Here is a 24172-nt window from a genome sequence, read left to right as displayed (position 1 = left end):
TGTCACTGGCTCTTGTGGCCGCTGCCGTATTGGACTCTGTATTTGTTAATGCGCTGGAAGTGAAGGGTCTCGGGGTCGCAGGTGGTGGAGCAAGGCACCAGTCCCTCCCGCCCTTCTCCCATGAGCCATCTGCTGGTTTCGGCAGCCATTTCTCTGGTCACGTGCTCCTTCGCCCAGCGCTGAGTCCAAGCGTGAAAACGCTGGTGCAGACGTGTGCTCACTCGCTCGTGAGACTGAGAGACAGAGAGAGAGAGAGAGAAAGAGCGTGAGAGCTGAGAGTCACCGTGGTAAGTGACAGGTAAGGACTATTTTTAAAATGCAAAAAATATATATTTTTTCATTTTTATTATAGAAAGTAGCTTGGGAAAGACTCGAAAATCTAAATATTGTTGATTACCAAGAACAAAAATAAAATAAAATTAAATTAAAGAAAGAAAATTAATAAAAATAAAATTTAATTCAAATTCAATTAAAATCCATATTAGCAACAACAGAGGCAAAATTCATATTGCACATAAATTGAGAATGTATTTAATGATATAATAATAATAATAATAATAATACAATTTAATACTATCAATATAAATATGAAATCCTATTAATATCCTAGTTTACTGATATGAATTAATATTTGAATCCAATCAGAGGGAAAAAAATGACATTGCACATGAACTGAAAATGCATTTAATTATATTAAATACATTTAATATAATTACAAAATGAGAAAGTCATTATATAATACTATCAATATAAATATTAAAATCCATGTGGCAACAAAGGACTATGCAGAGGAAATGTTTATAAAACTGCAATGACATATTACAGATTTAACATAACCAAAATATTTTTCTGTAAATTATACATTTATAATATATATATATATATATATATATATATACACACACACACACACACACATACACACACACACACACACACACACATATATATATATATATATATACACACACACACACACACATATACATATCACACATTTAAGTGGATCAAAACTTTTCATCAATAGTTGTCCTAAAACCAAAACAATACCTGTTCTTGTCTTAGGACAACTTTGATGAACTTTTTTGATCCACTTCAAATGTACATATATATATATATATATACACATATACACACACACAAACACACACACGCATACATATATATATATAGATATATATATACACATACACACACACACACACACATATATATATATACACATTACATATTTTACGCCAATGTATAAATGTCATTGCAGTTTTATAGAATTTATTTAATTATATAATAATAATGATAATAATAGTAACATCATCATCAATAACAATAACAAAATGTAATACCATCAATATATATATTAAATCCTATTAATATCCTATCCTATTAATGCTCAATTAATATTTAAATACATTCAGACGATATTGCATTGCATTAACTACATTTAATATAATTGCAAAATGAGAATCTAATTATTTTATAGTATCAATATAAATGTTAAATCCTATTAATATGTAATATAAATATCAATCTATATCAGTGTTTCCCAACCCTGTTCCTGGAGGCACACCAACAGTGCACATTTTGGATGTCTCCCTTATCTGACCAATATATTTCTGTTCCTCGAGTCTCTACTAACGAGATGATGAGTTGAGGTGTGTTTGATCAGGAAAAGTTGGAAAATGTGTAGTGTTGGTGTGCCTCCAGGAACAGGGTTGGGAAACACTGATCTATATAATATAAATTCCATTAATATAAATATTAATATAACATTTGGCCACAAACTAAAGAAATACATAATACTGCACAAATTGACAATGTATTTAATTTCTATTAGTATATATTACAATATAATGTATTATATTGTATAATATAATGTATATAATGTATATACAATTTAATATATCACAATGTTAATAATATAAATATTAAATTTTTAATATACCAAGCTATTTATACCATTAATATAAATAGTAAAATCCATTTGGCAACAAAGTGGTATTATATATATATATATATATATATATATATATATATATATATATATATATATAATAATAATAATAATAATAATAATAATAACATAATTAATAACAATAACAAAATGTAATACCATCAATATAAATATTAAATCCTATTAATATCCTATCCTATTAATGTTAAATTAATATTTAATTATTTTTTTCTTTTTCTTTTTTTGTGGAAAATAAATTTACAGAAAAAATATTTTGTATGTAAATGCAGTTTCATAGTCACTTTTGTATATTTCAATATATAAAAAGGATGTTAGTTTTTTTTTTTTTTTTTTAATGTTTTTAAAACGCTATACTGCAATGCCACCTAACTGCAACAAATATACAATGTAGAAAAAACATTTTAAAAAAAAAGGGAGGGGTAAAGTAATTTTTTAGATGGGCTAGTTCATGCATTCATATCATATATTCATGTGACAGAATACAGAATGTTAACTAGGTTAAAAAAAAAAAAATGTTCAAATGAACAAAACTGAATAATCATGCTTAAAAAAAATGGACGCAATTCTTCTGTATTAGACATTTAGAGAAAATAAGTGTTGGCGAATATCAACAATATGATACTGATTGCAATTAGCATCATTTTGTCACGTTGCTTTTGGGGGGGGGGTGGGGGTGTTCGATCTTACCTGGTGTGCTCTCAGCAGTGCTGTGCGTCTGTACATGTAATCTTCAGATTTAAAGACATACACCATCTTATAAGAGTTGAGTTTGAACATGCACTCCATCTTCATGCTGTCTGCATTCTCTTTTCTGCCTCCGTCCTTCACCTCCTTCTCCTGAGGCTCACAGCCACGCTGACACTTACGGATCCGTCGCAGGTTCCTACACAAACAGAGGAGGACTGTGATGACGAACCAACAGTATTTACCACTATCACCAATCACTGGCTGGGAAGTTCAGGGGTCAGAAGTCACAAACTCAGGGTACCTTGGCAGAAACACAGGCTTTTGAGACAGATGATCCCTCAGATCTGGAGACGTGAAATCAGTCGACAGATACCGCACAACGTAATCCGACCAGCGCTACATGTGACCATGAGAACAGGAAGAATTCGTTAGAAAAACAAACAATGAACATTTGTTTTTAATCAGTGAACATTGTTGTGAACATGTATTATCAGTAAAATGCTATATGTTTTTACACACACACACATACATATGTATGTATGTGTATGTATATATACGTATATATATACACGTATATATACACGTATATGTATATGTATATGTATATATATATATATATATATATATATATATATATATATACACACACACACACTACCGTTCAAAAGTTTGGGGTCAGTAAGACTTGTAATAGTCTTTAAAGTAGTCTCTTATGCTCATCAAGGCTGCATTTATTTGATTAAAAAAAACAAAAAAAAAACCCAGTAATATTGCAAAATATTTTTACAATATAAAATAATGTTTTTTATTTTAACATACTTTAAAATAGAATTTATTCCTGTGATGAAAAGCTGAATTTTTATCAGCTGTTACTCCAGTCTTAAGTGTCACATGATCCTTCAGAAATCATTCTAATATGCAGATTTATTATTAGAATGATCAATGTTGGATAATATCAACAGTTGTGCTGCCAAATATTTTTTGGAACCTGTAATTTTTTTTTTTTTCAGGATTCTTTCATTAATAACAAGTTTAAAAAGTACAGTGTTTATTCAAAATATAAATATTTTATAACAATGTAAATTATTTATTATTAAATTTTAATAAACTTTTAATTATTAACTTAATACATCCTTGGTGAATAAAAGTATTAATTTCTTAAAAAAAAAAAAAAAAAAAAAAAAAAAGTACTGACCTCAAACTTTTGAACGGTAGTGTATGTATATATATATATATATATATATATATGTGTGTGTGTGTGTGTATGTATGTATGTATGTATACACACACACAATTTTTTAATTCAACTAAATGCATTTTGTTGCCTGCATTTATTTCTATATTTATTTATTTATTTATTTATTTGTTATTTTTGTGGTTTTAGTGTTCAAGTAACTAGAAAAACCCTGGAATGGAAGAATAATTTATGAATGTGACTTTAAAAATAAATAAACAAATAAATAAATAAACCTTTTTTAAATTTTTATTATTATTTATTCATTATTTTTATACATTTTTAAATTTCAAAGAAATGTATTATTTCCCCTGTATGTATTTGTGGTTTTAGGTTAAAGTAACTATAATAACCCTGAAATAAAACCCTACACACACACACACACACACACACACACATATATATATACATATATATATATATATATATAAATATATGTGTATATATATATATATATATACACACACATACATACATACATGCATACATACATATATACATATATACACACACACACACACTAACTATAGTAACCCTGGAACTGAGGAATAATATCTGGGTGTGACTTTTTAAAATGTAATTATTATTATTATTATTACTGAATTAATATTATTTAATTTTTTTTTTATATTTTTAAAATTCAAGCAAATGTATTTTCCCCCTGTATTTATTTATTAATTATTTACTAATTTTTGTGTGTGCATATATAAATAAATAAATTATATATATATATATATATATACACATACACATATATACACACTCATATACATATATACACACTCATACACACATATATATATTTATTTATTTATTTATTTTTATTTTCTTTTTTAGGGGTGTTACGGTACACAGATGTCACGGTTCGGTACGTACCTTGGTCGGGTGTCACGGTTCGATACGATTCGGTACAACAGAAAAAAAAACATCTGCTATGCTAGGTTTCTTTTAATTTATTTTAAACAGACAGTAGTACAAATTACAATTTTTTTCCACCTACATGTGAAAATACTAAATATTATATCAAATTAATGTAACATATAGGCTATAAAATCTGCAGTAACTTACATGTATACATACAAGGAATAAATACTTGAAATATACTTAATCTAGTTAACTGATAGACAAGAGGAAAAAACTGTGCGACACGGAACATAGCCTATATTTGCTGAGTTTGGGTTTAGTTTTGTGACAGAAAGGAAACTCAAACGGCAGAAAGCGACATCCTATTTGTTTTTTTGTTTAAGTTGATTTTGCTGGTATGAGGAAAGTTGAAGTATTCGCACCGGCACACGCAAACACAAAACACAGTGAATGAAACATCAGCGCGCCCGCCTCACTGTGTCACCGTAAGAACGCCACAGAAGTACAAAGTCTGTAATTTACATAATAAATAATAGTTTAGCATTTGGATAAATCGCAAATACAGAATTATTAATTAACGCCCCCTTCTGGAATGAGGGTGAATTGCCTGTATTCGTTGTGAGGCCTCATGCCCTGAAACGAGATGCCCGTATCGTGACGGTTTGGCACGAATACATGTATCGTTACACCCCTATATATATAAAATTTTTCATTTTTCCACTGTATTACTACTTCATTAAAAATGTTTAATTATTCCGTTTTTAAAATCACTACAATATGTCAATTCAGTTCAAAATGACAGAACAGGGGACGTTTCCTTCATTGTTTGATATGTGAATCAGTTGGTCAAGTTCACCTCGATCTCCATTGGCCCATCTGAGTTCTCCTCCTCTGTGTCCAGCAGCTCTACAGTGAGCTGAACGTTTCCTCTGTTCTTCATGAACATCAACTAGAGTGAGAGAAAGAGAAATATTAATACTGTGTACATGTGGCCTTCGATGTAGCCGCTCAAGTTGAAACTCTACCTTAAAGCAATTCTCGTCGGACATGAGCTGCTCGGCTTTGCGCTGGTAAGACATTTCCGCCGGTGCCCTGCTGCTCTGTGTGAGCAGAGATCCACCTGTGGCTGAGTGGCTGCTCTCACTCAGGTACAGTTCAGTGACCTGAACACAGATCTCCTCACTCACTATGTGCTGGAGCTACAGTCAGAGACAGAGAGAAAGAGAGATTTTCATATCCTACCAATCAAATCAAGGATTTTAAAAAGGCTAAAGAATCCAACTATGTAACTTAAAAATCAAAACTGAAGATGAATATATGGTGTTTTTTGACGTAAAAAAAATTATTGAACTTCAAAAGCAAAAAAAAAAAAAAGTATATGTAAATAAACATAAATGAGAAATTATGAACTAATTAAACAAATTATAAAATGTTATAAAAGGGAATAATAAAGTAAAATAAAAAATAAATACAAATAAAAAATATATATATGGAATATAAGCAAATTCCATAAAATATAAAACACACACACACACACACATTTATAATTTGTGCATTTTTCGAGTTATAAAGGGGTATAAAAGAGAATAAAGTATGTTAAAAAGTAAATTAAAAAAAGTATATTTTGAAACATATGATATATACTTAAAAAAAAAAAAAATCCATAAATTATGATGAGACAAAATATCTTTTTTGTTTTTTCAAAAAAGTTTTCTGTAGTTAAATAAATAAAGGGAATAAACAGAAATATAAGAAAATAAAATAAAGAAATAAATAAAAATTAATTCTAAATATAAATTCCATAAATTTTAATAGTTTACAACGAGCCTTCTTTCTTCTTCCGTTTTTTTTTTTAATACATTTTCTTCTGTTTATTATACACGATTTATTAACTTTATATTTCATAAAATACTTTGTATTATTATGGTTAACTATACTTATGTATTATTTTGCTTTACTTTTTACAATTTTGCTTTTCAAAAAAAAAGTCATACATTGAGAAAAAATATCAACTCGAGGTAAAAAGGGGTAAAGTGAATTTTATATTTAGGGCATATATATATATATATTATTTCATATCCAAAAAGGTAATTTTTAAACTAAAAAAAAAAAAATCCATAAATGATGAGGAAAACATATAAAGTAAATAAACTAATAAGTAAATAAAAATTATATTAAAGAGAATAAACAGCAATAAAAGTAAGAAAAAAAAAACATTAGGAATATTAATTCTTCAATATATTATTCAATATATATTTTGTAATATACTTTTATAAATAAAAATTAATTATATTTCTAATATTATTGTTTTATTTTTACAAGCTTTTTACAAAAAAACAACTACTAACACTATAAATACAAAGCAAAAAAGAGAAAGAAATAAAAACCAAATTTACAGCATGATCAAAAATGCTAAAATGATCATTTCAAAGGGTGTGTTTAGGCATGACACACAAAAACATTACAGCATTTGGGCAGACAGACCTGTCTGACTATGTTCTGGATGAGTTTGTCCATGGTGAAGGCGATGTAGGCATGAATAGTGAACATCTCTCGTAGCGAATCCTCGTACTGAGACGCCTCCATATTCCCATCCAGCAGATTTCGCACCATCTCCAGAAACGCAGAGTAATAATCCTCCACATCGACATCCACTGAAAGAGAGTCAGAGTTTCTAAAATCAGCAACAAACATCCACCACGCTTCAAAAATCAACATGAAATCTAATTCTGATAAAAACAAACTCTCAATCAGCTGTTCTCAAGACTCACTGGGCTCCTTCAAACGCAGCTGGACAGCAGTGTTGTCGTTTTTGTCCCGTTTGAGCCCGAGCTCCTCCCTCTCCCACTCGCGCTCCCTCAGGTCCTCTTCGATCTGCCGTTCGGCCTGCACGAAGAGCCGCAGCAGACGTGAGCACAGGGTGTGATGCAGCCGTAGGAAGATGTACCAGTTGTTATTGACGTAAAACAGATTGTACGCGTCCTCGCAGGAGCGAAGACGCTGGGCCGTGGACGTGCTAAACAGCAGTTTGGACTTTGTCGGGCTGCCGCTACCTCCTCCCGTTAGCCCGTTGTGCTTCTTCGATGCCCCCTCGTCAACGTCCATGTCTTCCTCCTCATCGTCCTCCTCGGCGTCCGACAGCACTCCTCTTTGGGAGAACAGCATGTCGGGAATGAAGTGGTAGATGATCTGTTTAATCTTGTATTTGTCCTCTTTGTTGATACTGCTCTGGCGTTTCACGTGATGGATGATTAGCGCCGCCGCGTCCTCCAGAATCTGCCGGTCCTCGTAGGTCAGCGTCAGGTGAGGGCCGGTAGGAGACGGGTTGTTGTCCTCCGAAGCCTGTTCTTGCCGCTAAACGAACACACAACCATCAGTCGTGTGGAAAATTAATTTCTCTGAGAGGAACAAAGCCTTTTAAGTTTCACTGGAGGATAAAGAAAGTCTCACCTCATCAAAGATGCTCTCGATCTCGTTGAGGAGCGTTTTCGAGCGCAGCACCTTAGTGTCGTTCTGTTTGAAGTTAATGCCTTGATGGTCTAGAGATTTTAGGTAGTATTTCTCATTCTGCTCTCTCCAGATCTTGTTAAAACCCCTTTGTGCTTCACGCCACTCCTCCTCCTTTAGCTTTAGCCTGAGACGCAAAATGAGAGGGCAGATACGTAATATATGTTAAAAAACAATTTGATTTCAACGACAACAAAAGAAGAATTAGAACAGCTAATTGATAGATATTGGAAACAGCTAAATAAAAACAAGTAGTAGTAATAAAATGAAATAAAATAAAACCTTTGAAAAACTCACATTGGTCAACCACTAATTTTGGACATTACAATACAGGATATTAAAATGAAATAAAAAAGAAAATAAATGTATTATTATTGCTAATTGCTAACCAACTACTGATAAATACATGCTGGGAAATAAACTAAATTAAAATAAACTAAAAAACTAAACTAAAATAAAAAAATATCTGAAAACCCCACATTGGTTAATTAATAAATTTGGATTATAATATAATATAATATAATATAATATAATATAATATAATATAATATAATATAATATGCAAAAACATAAACCCAATACTGCTAAATACAAAACAATAAAATAAAATATACAATAAAATAAATGTAATGTTATTGCTAATTGCTATAACCCACTACTACTAAATACATGCTGGGAAATACATAAAATAAAATAAAATAAAATAAAATAAAATAAAATAAAATAAAATAAAATAAAATAAAATAAAATAAAATAAAATAAAATCTGAAAACCCCACATTGGTTAAGCAATAAATTTGTATAATATAATATAACATTACATAATATAATATAATATGCAAAAACATAAACCCAATGCTGCTTAATACAAAACAATAAAATAAATTATACAATAAAATAAATGTAATGTTATTGCTAATTGCTAACCCACTACTACTAAATACATGCTGGGAAATACAAAAATAATAAAATATCTGAAAACCCCACATTGCTTAACCAATAAATTTGCATAACATAATATAACATAATATAACATAATATAACATAATATAATATAATATAATATAATATAATATAATATAATATAATATAATATAATAATATAATGTCATATCATATCATATCATATAATATGCAAAAACATAAACCCAATACTGCTAAATACAAAACAATAAAATAAAATCTAAAATAAATGTAATGTTACTGATAATTGCTAACCCACTACTACTAAATACATGCTGGGAAATACAAAAATAATAAAATAAAATAAAATAAAATAAAATAAAATAAAATAAAATAAAAATCTGAAAACTGCACATTGGTTAACTAATAAATTTTGATAAAATAATATAATATAATATAATATAATAGTTTATATGTAAAAACAAACTCACTACTGCTAAATACAAAATAATGAGAAAAAACAACAATAAAATGAAAAATGTTTGAAAACCCCACAATGGTGAACTACTAATTTTGAATTAATGAAAAAATAATTGGAAATATAATTAGAAATTATATATAAAATTATTTAAAATCATTAATGACTTTTTAGATAGCTACATACAACAAAATACAGCACATTTATTAAAAAACATATACTCATTATTAAAAAAAATACTATTTTACAAAACAGTGAAGAGATTGCAAAGGACCTCGAGACGGGAATCAAACTTAGGTCACAGTGAGCACAGTTGCCCTGTATGTCAATGAACTAACCAAGAGACTATTGGTGCCGACGTATTATATTACATTATATTATATTATACTATATTATATTATATTATAAAAACATTGATTAATCATTTATTTTTTGAATATTATGATATATTATATAGTACTAGAGTAATATTAATGCCAATGTAAAATGCAACACAAACCCACTAATGCGTAAAAAAAATCCTGGGGCAGAAAATAAATCAGTAACAATAAATATATTTAAATATTTGAAAAACTCACTTGTCAACCTGTAAGTTTGAATAATATACTACAATGTACTATAATAAACATAACATATTGAGCCATTTGAAGGGCGTTCTCTCTAACCTCTTAAGTACAATGGGAACAGACACTGCCGGATTCTTCTTCAGCCCGTCGATGATGTCCAGAGCTTTGTCTCCATATATCCTCTGGATGGCTTTCCTGTGGATGATCTCCGAGCAGCCGCCCAGAGTGTTGTCCAGTCGGAATTTGGCCTGCTCTTCCGCAGACATCCGAGACAGCTTCTTCTGAACCGCCTCCAGCACACGAATGGTGGCCAGGTTGGTTTCCAAGACGACATCCAGCTAGAAGGAGGAGCCAACGACATTGTTAGCAAACATTACATCACAACAAGAGGAACCGCTAAAAATGTTTGTGTGTGGAAACGTCTCACCTCGAATCGTTCGTCCTCACACCTGTACATGTGCTCTTCATACTGAGTCTTCTTGGAGCTGACAAACGTGGAGTCCTCAGACCAGGAGGGGAAGGAAACCCAGGTATCATTCAGCACCTGATACATCCACAAAGAAACAGTTTCTTAAAAAAAACTTTTGCAGTATGATGCATGTTGATTATAAAGCTGGCAAGGTTTGTAAAGAAGCGGTTACCTCTTTACAGAGTGATGTTCTTCCTGTGCATTTGGGAAGCTGGTAGCTCTTGGGTAAAGCTCGATAACTAGAGCCCAGACGCTTACATGAAGCGTAGTCAATTTCCATGGCAATTCCTTCAGTGGCTCGCTCTTTTGGGTACGTCTCCAGGTGTGACATCTCCTTATATCCAAGGAAGTTTTTAAACCAAGTGAACAGCTCAGGAAATTTGCTAGGGGAAAATGGGCTAATTAGTAAAAACACAAACCCACTACTGCAAAACAAAACTAGAGGCAGCTTTGTAATAAATAGAAACATAAATAAAAATAAAAATGAATGAATGAATGAATGGCAAAACAAATTTAACTACAGCAAAGGATTTTTGTAAAAATAAAATAAAATAAAATAAAATAAAATAAAAAAAATAAAATAAAATATCTAAACACCACACTGGTCAACTACTAAATTTGGACAATACAATACAATACAATACAATACAATACAATACAATACAATATAATATAATATAATATAATATAATATAATAGGTAAAAACATAAACCCACTACTGGTAAATACAAAATAATAAAATAAAATAGAAAATAAATGTAATATTATTACTAATTGCTAACCCACTACTGATAAATACATTGAGGAAAAAAATAAACAAAACAAAAACAAAACAAAAAACAAAAAGTACAATAAAATAAAATAAAATAAATGTAAAAAAATATCTGAAAACCCCACATTGGTCAACTACTACATTTGAATAATATAATATAATATAATATAATAGCTAATACGTAAACACATAAACCCACTACTGCTACACACAAAATAATAAAATAAAATGAAATATCAAATAAAATAAAATAAATGTAATACTATTGCCAACTGCTAACCCACTACTGTAGTAAGCAAATAAAATATATTTATAAAAAAAAAAAAAAAGATTATTGCTGAAAATGTTTTGGCAATAACGCAATAACACAAACCTACTACACTAATAAATGGAAGTTGTTATAAAAATAAATTAATAAATACACATAAAAATAAAAATAAATACTGGGGGCAGCTTTGAAATAAATACAAAAATAAATTAACATAAAAATAAATGGATGAATGAAGGAGTTTTGTTTAAAAAAAAAAAAAAATATCAATCAATCAATAAATAAATAATTAAGTAAATAAGTAAATAAATAAATAAATCATTCCACTACTCTAATAATTTCTCAGACAGTTTTGCAAAAAAAAAAAAAAAAAAAAAAAAAAAAAAAAAAAAAGATAAATATGAATAAATAAATAATAAAAAAATTAAAATAAAACAAAAGATTATTGCCAGAAATGTTGTGTCACTACCCACTATAACACAATAATACTAATAATATATGCTAGGGAAGTTCTATTTAAGTAAATAAAAAAAATTAAATAAAATAAAATAATAAAAAAATGATATGATAAAAAGATAAACTACATTTGTAATTTATTTAAATTAAGCACTTTTTAAAATAAACAAATTAAAATAAAATAAAATAAATAAAAATAACATAACATGCATACAGTTCAAATCCACTTCAAAATGGACTTACCCCAGGAATGGAACCACAAGTTGAACCAGCTCAGCACGAGAAATGATCTCTTCGTTAAAAATGATCAGGCACCGGAGAAAGTTGTCATATGCTTCAGCACTTCGTAAAGCTTTCCGCACCTATGAATGCACCAATAAGGTCAGTCAAAATAGGAAATCGAAACTTTTAAGATAAAAACAACCTGCATATTACATCAACATCACTACATTAGCTACTCACTTTGTCAAAGAAAAGAGACTCTGTTCCTCCACCATGTTTGCCAGCCTCTGCCACGGACGAATCTTTGATATTCATTAACTTGAGCTTTTTCTGAAAATAAATAAATAAATAAAATAATTAGATATTTAAAAAGTTATTCCACAAAAAACATATTATGAAATTCATTCAATATATAGTGAAATGTATTTCCATAAATGTAACAATTTCCTGTACCTTCACAGGTGGGGTGACGGCTGTAGTCGAGTGCTTGCGTATCTGGCAGCCGTTCTGATTGGGCCGCTGCTTGTTATTGAGCTGCGGTTTCTTGGCCGTTCCGCCGTGATCGTTACGCACAGATTCTGCCTTTTCTGCCGTCGTCTTGCTCAGCAGCTAGAGGAAATAAATGGCAGGAAACGGCATTTTCACCTTGTTTAACGTCACATACTGAAGTAACCAAAAGCGTTTTACTAGCATTAGCATTAGCATTGCAATAGATGTGTGCAAACTTTGAAATGTATTCAGGAGCACGTTTACTGCATGACAGATGGAGGTTTTTAAACTTGCCCTTAAAATACTCTGTCATTTTTGGTCACACAGATAAAAATAACACATCTTTTGACATGTATGTGTGTTTATTTGTGTGCACTCACAATAACAACAAAATATTGCGCTTTTGTAAAATAATGAAAGCAAACAGGATGTGCTTTCTGCGTTTAGGTCTCTGTGAACTTGAGTGCGAAACTTAACAACTTCATGTTTAATTGCCATGCAGACATGAAAAAATATATCTATACAGAATGAAGTGTCTACTTTTAAATGAACCATTTTAAATAGAAACTAAATATTCTCAGATTATGTAATTCGTATGAAACATGCATACAGGCGCATCACTACTGTGGAGATGACGAGTCAGTGTCGTTGACTTCACCTCTTAAGGTGAAAACAAAGAAAGCACTAGTTTATTAATAAATTATTAAAACGTTAATGCAGTCTCCTTGCTCTTTGTCCCTGACACATTCATAATCATTACTTCCGCTGGTGTGCTGTGGCAAGTTTTATGTATGCACTTGAGTGCTTACTAGGCTATGTAGGCAATTAAAAGCTTATTATAATGATTTATATGCTTTATTAATAAGCGTGCAACTAATAGTCAACTTAAAATGAATGACTACTAGTTAACCAGAAAAAACTTTAGTCAAGGGCAGCGCTAGAAAATCCTAATTTTCAACTTAGGAGCAAATAGTCTTCTTGGGAAGAAAATAAGCATCAAGCTCTGAATATATAAACTAAAAAAACAGAGAAAAAATAACAAAATTACTACAACTTTAAAATGAAAATAAAAACCGACAAAATAACTTTGCAAAACCTATTACAGCATCTCAGTGATGCTTAAGTAACCAGTTTAAACTGACCCTAAACTCCTGAAAATGACAAAAATCACTCTTTTCAGTTACAGACTGTTCAAAATGTAGATTAAAAAATTCTAAAACTAGAGTAATGTATCAGTTCAGTGGGCGGGGTCAACATGGAGGCAGAGCCTCAATCAAACTCACCACAGAGCTGTTGGCATCTGGCAGGAACTGTCCGAATTCGGAGAGCAGATCTTCCTGGTTTTTGAAGAGTTGGGCCACCTCAGCATAAACTTCCTGCTCAGTCAGGGCCGGGGTGTAGCTCCCACCTGCTTCTTTTGCATTACGCTGCTCTTTCTGAAAATCAAAAGAAGTATATGTGTAAGTGGATTGTGAATTATAATTTACTAATTAAGTATTTTCAGGTGTCTGGCCCGACCTGATACTTGTGCAGGATCTCAAGGAAGGATTTGTAGATGTTGGGCTGGCCCTGGAAGCGGTTCTTAATCTTGTTGACGTAGCTGATGGCGTGGTTGAACTCCACGGGCTGGTTGTTCTGCAACGGCGGGGCGGTGGGCATGCTGTTGATGGGGGTGAGGGGCTGCAGCGGGGGCGAACGCGGGGACGCGTACGGAGGGATGGACGGATTGGGATGACTGCTCGGAGTCAAAGCCGGAGACTGCAGCGGCTGTGTAGAGAGAGATGATAAAAAATACGGACCAAACCAGGACCTTGTAAAAGTTTTGAAATTTTTCAGTGTGACTACCTTGCTTTTCGGTGTGGGTTGGGCGGGAGGTGTGGACGCCAGGTTGGGAGGGTTCGCGGGGATCTGGTTCTGGAGCTGTGGCGGGGGTGGCGGCGGCGGCGGTGGTCTGGTGGGGATGTTCTGCACGGAGATGCCGTGAGGTGTGATGTGGTGGATCTGACCGGGTGTAGTCACATTAACCAGGTCATTGGTCTGGACTTCAATCTTGTATCCCGGTGGAAGAAATGTGTTAAACCCCATAATGAGATCAGGGTGACCCTTGAAGAGTTGCGACACCCTGCTGATTACGCCCGGTGTGTCAATACTGCAGAATGAGAGAGAGAAAGAAAGTATTTGAAATGATTAACTATAATTATGATTAACTACTGTACTTCCCAGTGAAACTATCTACCATTATGGGAAATTATATAGGGCAGAATTTGAATGTGAGAAGATGGCAATAACATATTTTTCTGACAACATGGCTTTGCTTAAATTAAAAGAAACATCATAAGAATTTTAACTGATAAATTTCAAAAACGCATGCTATTATTCAGTATGGGTGCATTAAAATGATCAAAAGTGACAGTAAAGACATTTATAATGTCGCTAAATATCTGTTTCAAATAAAAGCTGTTCTTTTGAACTTTTTAATCAGCAAATAATTCTGAAAACCCTGTTTCCACGAAAATATTATGCAACTATTTAATACAATAAGAAACGTTTCTTATTAAAATTATTTCTGATCATGTGACATTCTGATCCATCTGAAGACTCATTCGATAAACTTCTTTCAAAAAATATAAAAAATTTTAAACAGCAGTGTAATTTATAATCACTTACTTGATTACAAGTTGATATTTACCTTAAAGGGATAGTTCACCCAAAAATGCTAATTCTGTCATTAATTATTCACCCTCATGTTGTTCCAAATTTCAATCTTCAGAACGCAAATTAAGATATTTTTGATTAAATCTAAGTGCTTTATAACCCTGAATAGAACAGTCTATGTCACATCATGAAGCTATGAGAATACTTTTTGTGCACAAAGAAAAAAAAAGTATTGTCGTAGCTTAATAACATTGTGGTTAACCACTGTTGTCACATGGACTATTTTAACAATGTCCTTACTACCTTTCTGGGCCTTGAACATGTCAATTGTGTTGCTGTCTATGCAGGGTCAGAAAGCTCTAGGACTTCGTCAAAAAAATCTTAATTTGTGTTGTGAAGATGAACGAAGGTCTTACGGGTTTGGAACGAAATGATGGTGAGTAATTAATGACAGAATTTTCATTTTTGAGTAAACTATCCTTTTAACTACTAACATTTTGTTATGACACCCCTACATGTGAATGAACTCACCACTGAGATTTAAACTCTTTCATGATATCCAAGAAATCATTGTAGACCTGTGGCTGATTGCCAAACTGTAGCTTCACCTGGTCTAGGTAAGACAGGGCGTCCTCCACCTGCAGGGGTAAAAATGTCAATTCAGTTTATTTCACGCAGACAGCTGCTATTGCAAGACCGCATTTGTTTAACTCCCAAACAACCCAAACACAAAATCCTATCCCACCTTGAGTCTCTGAAACTGCTGCTGCCCCTGTGCGGATACAGAGGGGGTGGGGGGGTGATTGTGACCCTGCACCGGTGCAGGACCGTGGGCCTGGACAGGTGCTGGAGCATGATGGTGAGCACCACTGTGGGCCGCTGCCGCTGCCGCCGCCGGACTGGGAGTGTGACCGTGACCACTTGAGCTTTGGGCCACTGTGGACACCTTAAAACAGCAACGGTGCAAAGATCTCGTTAATAAATAAATGAAGATCTTTCATAATCATAATAGTCTTAACTGGGGAAAAACAATTATTCTGTCCTTACTGAATGTAAAATGTTTCAGAATATATTTGATGTTTAATATACAGGTATTTGGAGTGAGTCAAAAGTTTTTGAACAGTAAGATTTTTAGTGTATTTTAAAGAACTCTCTTTTGCTCACCAAGCCTGTGTTTATTTGATCCAAAGTACAGCAAAAACAGTAAAATTCTGAAATATTTTTACTGTTTAAATTAACTGCTTTCTATTTGCATATATTTTAAAATGTAATTTATTCCTGTGATTTCAAAGCTGAATTTTTGGCATCATTACTCCAGTCACATGATCCTTCAGAAATAATATTCTGATTTGTTGCTGATTCGTTATTATAATATTGAAAACAGCTGATTTTTGAATTCAAAGAAATTTTTCAGGTTTCTTTGATGAATAGAAAGTTCAGAGGAATAGTGTTTATCTGAAATGGAAAACTTTTGTAACATTATAAATGTCTTTATCATCAGTTTTGATCAATTTAAATCATCCTTGCTAAATAAAAGTATTAATTTCTACAATTTCTAAAAAAAAAAAAAAAAAAAAATATATATATATATATATATATATATATATATATATATATATATATATATTTTACAGATAATAATAATAATATCAAAATTTAAGTTTAAGTTTCTTAAACAGCAAATCAGCATATTAGAATGATTTCATTAGAAATTCAGCTTTGATCACAGGAATGAATTACATTTTAAAATAATTTCAAATACAAAGCAGTTATTTTAAATATTTCGCAATATTACTGCTTGCTAAAAGCAGGCTTGGTAAGCAGAAAATAATTCTTTAAAATCATTTAAAAACTATATACTATATATAAATATATATAGTATATTAATTATTATTATATATATAAATAACACAGCTAAAAGTAAAATGAAAACAGAAAATATAAAACCAAAATCAAACCAAATATCATTTGGTCCTCTAGTACTGCTTATTCAGCCAAACTGTAGATTCTGGAGTCACTCTGGATTAAACACATGCAGTGTGAACACATTTCCTTGGAGCTATAATGCACCTGGTATGCTTGGGGAACCGGATACTGTATTCCTGGAGTAGGCTGCATGCCGTCAGCCACAGCCTCGAATACGGCAGGTGCTGGGGCAAGAACCCTGTGCTGAAAGCCCTCGGCGCTGCCGGGAAGCCGGCGCTGTTGTGGGGTGAACACTGGCTCCTGATCCTCTAAACGCCTCCTCATGCTGTACTCATACTCAGACGGAAACTAAGACCTGGAACAGACAAGACAAAGTAGGCATCTTATTAAATATCATGATTTGGCTGTAGTCCAAACCATTACCAACAGGAGATTTACTTAGTGTAGACTTAATGTAGATACAAACGTGCATGGTGTGTATACATACATGAGCAGCAGAGTGAACACGCGTATATAAATGTATATGATGTACAAATAAATGTACATGTAAATGTGTATGGAGTGTATATAAATGTATATACACATGTGCATGGCGAGTGTATACATAACTGCATAGGTGTGTATAAATAAGTGCGTATATAAATGTATATGAGTGTGTGTATATACATGTGCTTAGTGTGTGTGTGTGTGTGTGTGTGTCCGTGCGTCTCCTGCACATGCAGACAGTTAATGCTAACTTGCTAACCAGCGACTAAAAGTAACCAAGTTTAGTCAAGAATTTCGGCTTTAGCAAAGAAACTAAGAAAAGTAAAGGTCTGAAGTTTGCGCCTGACAGAAAACCAGGTTACTGAAAGGAAAAAAAAAGTTTAGAAATACTGAATAAAACTGGTACTTTATACCTCTGAGACTCACCCGCGTCTGCTAGCTGCGCTTATAGTTCACTACGGCTATTAAAATATCACCGAAATACTAAAACTCAGCGAAAACAGCGATAAAATACATTAAAACTGAGTTTAAAATCAACTAGCGCAAAAAAAAAAATCCTGTTGAAAACAAGCGCTGAAAGGGGCGGGGCTAACATATAGGCTTTGCGAACATGTCTCCGCCCACTTAGTCTCTGATTGGCTGCTTGCTCAGGAGACGAGACTTGATTGTATTTTTATTGAAGTTCTCAACTGTCACTCAAAGTAGTATTAACATTGTTAGGGGGGTTGAGCCCAAACCCTACTGCTTCACACACAAAACTCAGTTAGACACACACACACACACACACACATAAATAAACGAACAAACAAACAAACTCCTTAAAACAACGACTGACTTTGAGCAGCACGTATGCTGTATTTATAGACTGGAGAGTGAATAACGATCTGGTCAGGCTTAACTTTACTCTCATGCGCCATCACTCTTTATGATACTACTAATAAAACCGCGGCATTATGTCTGAATGCGTTCAGCAACTTCCTGAACTTCCTGCCTGAGGTTACGTCATTCTTTACGCCCCCTCAGAGGAGTTCGCCAATCAGAATGAGGGATTTTATTAAATAAACGCCTCTTGTAGAATTCTCGACTCCGATTGGCCAGACGCTCTGAGAACGCGTAAAGCGTGACGCAAGCCCACAGGGGCGTTTACGCGGTGGAATCGTCGAATCGGATTGGTCGGGCGCTCCGAGAGGGCGTTATGTATGACGTGAGGCTCATATTGCCACGCTCCGCCCACGAGAGGCGGAGCTTAAGCTAGTGCCCGGGATTCCTCGCCCCGTCCGTCCGCAGTCAGTCAGAGCTGAGGCTCGCGTGTGTATGCGTGCACAGCGTTTCGCTTAAAATACGGACAAAACCCAAAACAAAACAGCCGAAACAGCTCAAACTTAAAGAACGAACAAGTTGGGATTGATTTTAGTGCAAAGCGCTCAAATATTCCCCACGTTCCCGAACGCGACAACACGACAGCGAACAAAAGATCCGCGTATAAACACCCTCAAACGTTTATTAAGGACACATTTCATGGTCTCCCGATTATTGGATTGAACAAGCACACACGAACATGACACCAGAACCACACACGCCTCTATCATGACATGTTGTCCTTTAGTAATCAGACCCAAAGTCAAAATGGGAACTAAAAATCAGATCGCATGAACACGGACTCGCTATGTGATCATGCGAAGATCTGAAATGAGAGATCCGATCATACATTACAGCACAAACACGCCAGCTGATCTAATATTCTTTGTTTACTGGGAGACTGAAGGGGAAAATGTCTAACCGTGTTTGAGCACCTCTTCCCTCCCCCTCTGAACACCAGACAGAGCTACAGATCTGCTTTCAGATCAAAAACAAGTTAGAAAAGCCATCGGGAAAGCATCGGATGGGTTTGTGTGTCATAACACAGACATCCACGTTTCTTTGCTGCTTCAGTTGGCCAAAGCTTTGCCCCTTTTTCTCCCCTTAATGTGCCATGATCGAACGAACAGCCCGATTAATACACTAAAATCTCCTGAACGACCAGCCCCCTGCAGAAAGCACTCAAACACCGACAGAAACGTATATTCGATCAAAAGAGGACAACATAAATTTGTTTTCTTTTGCCCAGCTGCTACATACCTGCGAAAAAGAGCCTCGCACTCCGGATTCGTGTTTGGAACAAATAGTTGGGAACGCCCCCCTCTCCTCCCATTGGTCTACGTGACGGCATGCGTCATCTGGATTTGAATACCACCCGCCAAATGCATAGGCACAGAGATGTACTCGCAGCTTAAACACACCTGTAGTATTGCACTGGATGTTTTACTTTATAATTTGAGATCACATTTACTCTGAAATTACACAGAAGTGTGTGTTAATACATCTCAAATACCTTAGAGTAAAGCAAAACAAAAAAAAAATAAAGAACAAGGCTGCTTTGACACTAGGTACATTTCCATTACAAATTACAGAACACCTTTTCAATATTTTAATTATCTAGTTTTTGCAAAAAAAAAAAAAAAAGTTTAAAGGTGAAACGACCCCTATAACATATTTATGCCCTAGAATGCTGCTTTTACCAGGGGAACCCTGCCAAAAAACGTGTGTTTTACCCCACCTAACGCGATTTTTGGGGGACCCCCCTCAAAACGCGATTGGGCTACTGAATAGCAACTGGGGAGGTTTTTTGTAAAAAAAAAAAAAAAAAACCCTGGCAACCCAGTAAAGAACACTCTTTGAATTTCACTATATGCCACTGACAGAGATGACACTTTTGTTATCGCCAGGGTTGCCAGGTTGTCACAACAAAACCCGCCCAATTGCTAATTAAACTAGCCCAAAAGTAGCTCAGTCGCCTTTTGAGGCGGTCCCCAGTAAAAATGATGAATATCATTTGGGGGGGGGGTAAAATACATGTTTTTTGGCGGGGTTCCTCTGATAAAATTACCATTCCAGAGGATAAATCTAACATTTTTAGGGTTGCGCCAACTCGCAGACATGAGTTTTGCGGAATATTCCTTTTTCGAATTACCTGATAAATCACCTCATGTGAGCGAGTTTTTGCGAAATTGACGCGTTTCCAGTATTGGGATAGTTTTTGGTAGCAATTGGCCAGGCTTTGTTGTGAAAACCTGGCAACCCTGTAAAGAACGCTCTTTGAATTTGTCTACATGCCACTGACAGAGATGTTTTGTCAGGTTGCCAGGCTTTTTTTTTTTAACATCAAAACCCACCCAACTGCTACTCAAGACTAGCCCAAAAGTAGCCCAACTGTGTTTCGAGGGGGTCCCCTGATAAAAATGTGTTCCGGGGTGTAAAATGAAAAATAACCTGCAGCAACAGTGTTAAAGTAGCCCAATTCCGTAGGAAAACTGCAGACTTGGCAACACTCGTTAACACTTTGCTAAATTCCGCCAGTTATTACTGAGTTAGAACCTGCCCCTTATCCAAACCCCACCTTCGAAAGGCAGTTTTGCAAAGAATCCTCAAAATAATTGACAGGTAGAGCGTTTCTGATTGGCTAAACAAACACAGCCACATTAGATGTTTTTTGAGGTTACAGTACATTGAACAATGATCACACGACTTTTCCGTATGCCATGTGACCTGTAAACGCTAAAAAAATTGTTTTGCTAAATATAGTTTTGCTAAATATCACCTCATGTGAGCATAAGAACGTTTTTGTGATGTATGTGATTGATTGCAAAATTGATGTGTTTGTATTAGCCGTATTTTCAATCCGCAGTTTCAATTTTCGCAATCTGAATGGTAATGGAAACGCAGCTACTTTTGCCACTGGTTATTTTTCATGTCAGCAAGTTGAAGCGATCCCAATAACATAATATTTAGCCTCTGGAGTGCTAATTTTACCAGGGGAACCCGGCCAAAAAAAATGTATTTTTACCAGGGCCCCCCCTCGAAACACAATTGGGCTATTTTTGGACTAGTTTTGTTGTGAAAACCCGGTAAGTCAGGTAAGAACGCTCTTTCAATTTGACTGCATGCCAATTACAGAGATGTGACACTTATGTGAACGTCAGGGTCGCCAGGTTTTCACAACAAATCCCACCCAATTGCTACTCAAAACTAGCTTAAAAGTAGCAAAATCATGTCTTGAGGGGGGTCCCCCATTGAACATCCCCCGCGTTCCAAGGGGTAAAATACAAGTTTTTTTTGGCGGGGTTCCAGGGGCTAAGTATTACTTTATTGTGGTCGCTTTAACCTGCGGACATGAAAAACAACGCTTCGCTAAATTCTGCCACTTATTACTGATTTAGAAGAAAGAATCCTCAAAATGATTGACGGGTAAAGAACCTTTCTGACTGGCTAAATGAGCACTTATGTACACCAGGTGACCTGTAAATGCCAAAAATTCGCTTATATCGCAGTTTTGCAGAATATTCCTTTTTCGAATTGCCTGAAAAACCACCTCATGCAAGCAAACGTTTTTGTGATATTTGGGAGTTTTTTTAAACTTGAAATTGTTTTTCATGTAAGCAGGTTGAAGCAACTCCAGTAACGTAATATTTATCCCCTGGAATGCTAATTTTACCAGAGCAACACCATGTATTTTACCCCATGAAACATGATTTTTTTTTTTTTTTTTTACCAGAGGACCCCCCTCAAAATGGAACTGACCTACTTTGGTGCTAGTTTTATGAAAATCTGGCAACCCTGTAAAGAACGGTCTTTGAATTTTGACTATATGCCACTTACAGAGATGTGACACTTATGTGAACGCCAGGGTTGCCAGGTTTTCATAACAAATCCTGCCCCTAATTGCTACTCAAAACTAGCTTAAAAGTTGCCCAATCTTGTTTTGAGGGGGGTCCCCCAGTGAACGTCCCACACGTTCCAGGGGGTAAAATACAAGTTTTTTTGGCGGGGTTCCCCTGGTAAATGTAGCATTCCAGTGGCTAAATATTACCTTATTGTGATTGCTTTAATCTGTGGACATGAAAAACAACCTGCCAAAAGTGTTGAAGTAGCCCAATTCTGCTGGAAAACCTTGGCAACACTAGTTAACTCTTCGCTAAATTCCACCAGTTATTACTGATTTAGAAGAAAGAACCCTCAAAATGATTGACAGGTAAAGAACCTTTCTGGCTGGCTAAATAAGCACGGCCACATATGAGGTGTTTTTTGAGGTTATTGTACATTAAAGAATGACCATGTGACTTATATACACCAGGTGAGCTGTAAATGCCGAAAAAGTCGCTTCTATTGCAGTTTTGCGGAATATTCCTTTTTCGAATTGCCTGAAAAACCACCTGATGCAAGCATAAAAACAATTTTTCAAAATTGAAATTGTTTTTCCATGTCAGCCGGTTGAAGCAACTCCAATAACGTAATATTTAGTCCCTGGAATGCTTTTTTTTTTTTTTTGATTTTACCCCCGAAACAGGGTTTTTTTTACCGGGGGATCCCCCTCAAAATGCAACTATACTACTTTGGGGCTAGATTTATGAAAACCTGGCAACCCTTTAAAGAACGGCCTTTGAAATTGATTATATGCCACTGACAGAGATGTAACACTCACGTTAACACCAGGGTTGCCAGGTTTTCACAACAAAACCCACCCAATTCTACTAATCATGTTTCGAGGGGGGTCCCCGGTAAAAATCATGTTCCAGGAAACAAAATACACATTTTTTGGCAGGGTTACATTCCAGGGCTAAAGATTACGATATCTATCTTTTTATGTGTCGTATTCGACATAAAAGTAACTTTTGTTGTTGTTTTACATACTTCCTCACCAAAATTATATTATACTAGAAATCCAGCTTTTTCTTCAATGTGGAAATAAGCCTATGGGTGAGATTTCCGGTTTATTATCTGCTATAACGACATAACGAGAAGAATAACAATGTGCAGTAAATGGTAAAACTGTTTGCACTAAAAAACAATTTGTTCATAATTAAGATAATAGATTAAAATAACATGGTAAGTCATACCAATTTGCTATATCAAGCAGCAAAACGAGCTGTTTTGCACAGCTAAAAATAGCTGGATGCGAATGAGATTGGAAGCCAGACCCATAAAAGAGAGGAAGAAGGTGAATAATTAAGCATTAACTTAATATTAGCATTAAAAAACTGATACTGTGGGTGAAAAAAAAACATCAGACATCAAGAACTTGTGTTCTACCCCTAAGAAAACGTAGTTTTTAACATACACCTTGTTAGAAATCACTATAGGACATTTAAAGTAGTTATAAAAGGTTGAATTAAAACACTCAG

General features: G+C 34.0%; 1 protein-coding gene across 4 annotated transcripts; it reads right to left on the bottom strand.

Moving 5' to 3' along the window:
• On the bottom strand, nucleotides 1–20181 carry sin3aa (SIN3 transcription regulator family member Aa). Of its 4 annotated transcripts, XM_051099955.1 has the most exons (21): nucleotides 18381–18522; nucleotides 17613–17823; nucleotides 16288–16488; nucleotides 16074–16180; nucleotides 14733–15036; nucleotides 14406–14654; nucleotides 14171–14323; nucleotides 12852–13007; nucleotides 12639–12728; nucleotides 12420–12538; nucleotides 10852–11062; nucleotides 10638–10754; nucleotides 10310–10548; nucleotides 8208–8391; nucleotides 7529–8111; nucleotides 7242–7411; nucleotides 5783–5956; nucleotides 5614–5706; nucleotides 2961–3055; nucleotides 2660–2855; nucleotides 1–233 (listed from the first exon to the last, which is right to left on the bottom strand). In XM_051099955.1, the coding sequence occupies exons 2-21, from the start codon at nucleotides 17790–17792 to the stop codon at nucleotides 3–5; spliced, it is 3852 nt and encodes a 1283-aa protein (XP_050955912.1). In that variant the 5' UTR covers nucleotides 17793–17823; nucleotides 18381–18522; the 3' UTR covers nucleotides 1–2. The 4 variants fall into 4 exon arrangements, with proteins under 4 accessions (XP_050955912.1, XP_050955910.1, XP_050955909.1 ...); XM_051099953.1 differs by lacking the exon at nucleotides 18381–18522 and adding an exon at nucleotides 20073–20181 and having other exon boundaries at nucleotides 14406–15036; XM_051099952.1 differs by having other exon boundaries at nucleotides 14406–15036.
• Between the last annotated feature and the right edge of the window lie 3991 nt (nucleotides 20182–24172).

Source organism: Labeo rohita, chromosome 25 (assembly GCF_022985175.1).
Source record: "Labeo rohita strain BAU-BD-2019 chromosome 25, IGBB_LRoh.1.0, whole genome shotgun sequence".
In the NCBI taxonomy this organism is placed as follows: domain Eukaryota; kingdom Metazoa; phylum Chordata; class Actinopteri; order Cypriniformes; family Cyprinidae; genus Labeo; species Labeo rohita.
The sequence above is the reverse complement of the archived record's forward strand: the minus strand, read 5'-3'. Positions and strand labels throughout refer to the sequence as shown.

Excerpts from the sequence above, each read along its gene's own strand:
- sin3aa (XM_051099953.1), bottom strand. The coding sequence starts at position 17,792 with ATGAGGAGGCGTTTAGAGGATCAGGAGCCAGTGTTCACCCCACAACAG. Across the intron at positions 15,037-16,073 it reads AAAGAGTTTAAATCTCAGTG|TATTGACACACCGGGCGTAA; the intron begins GTGAGTTCATTC and ends CTCATTCTGCAG. Across the intron at positions 11,063-12,419 it reads CTTGTGGTTCCATTCCTGGG|CAAATTTCCTGAGCTGTTCA; the intron begins GTAAGTCCATTT and ends ATTTTCCCCTAG.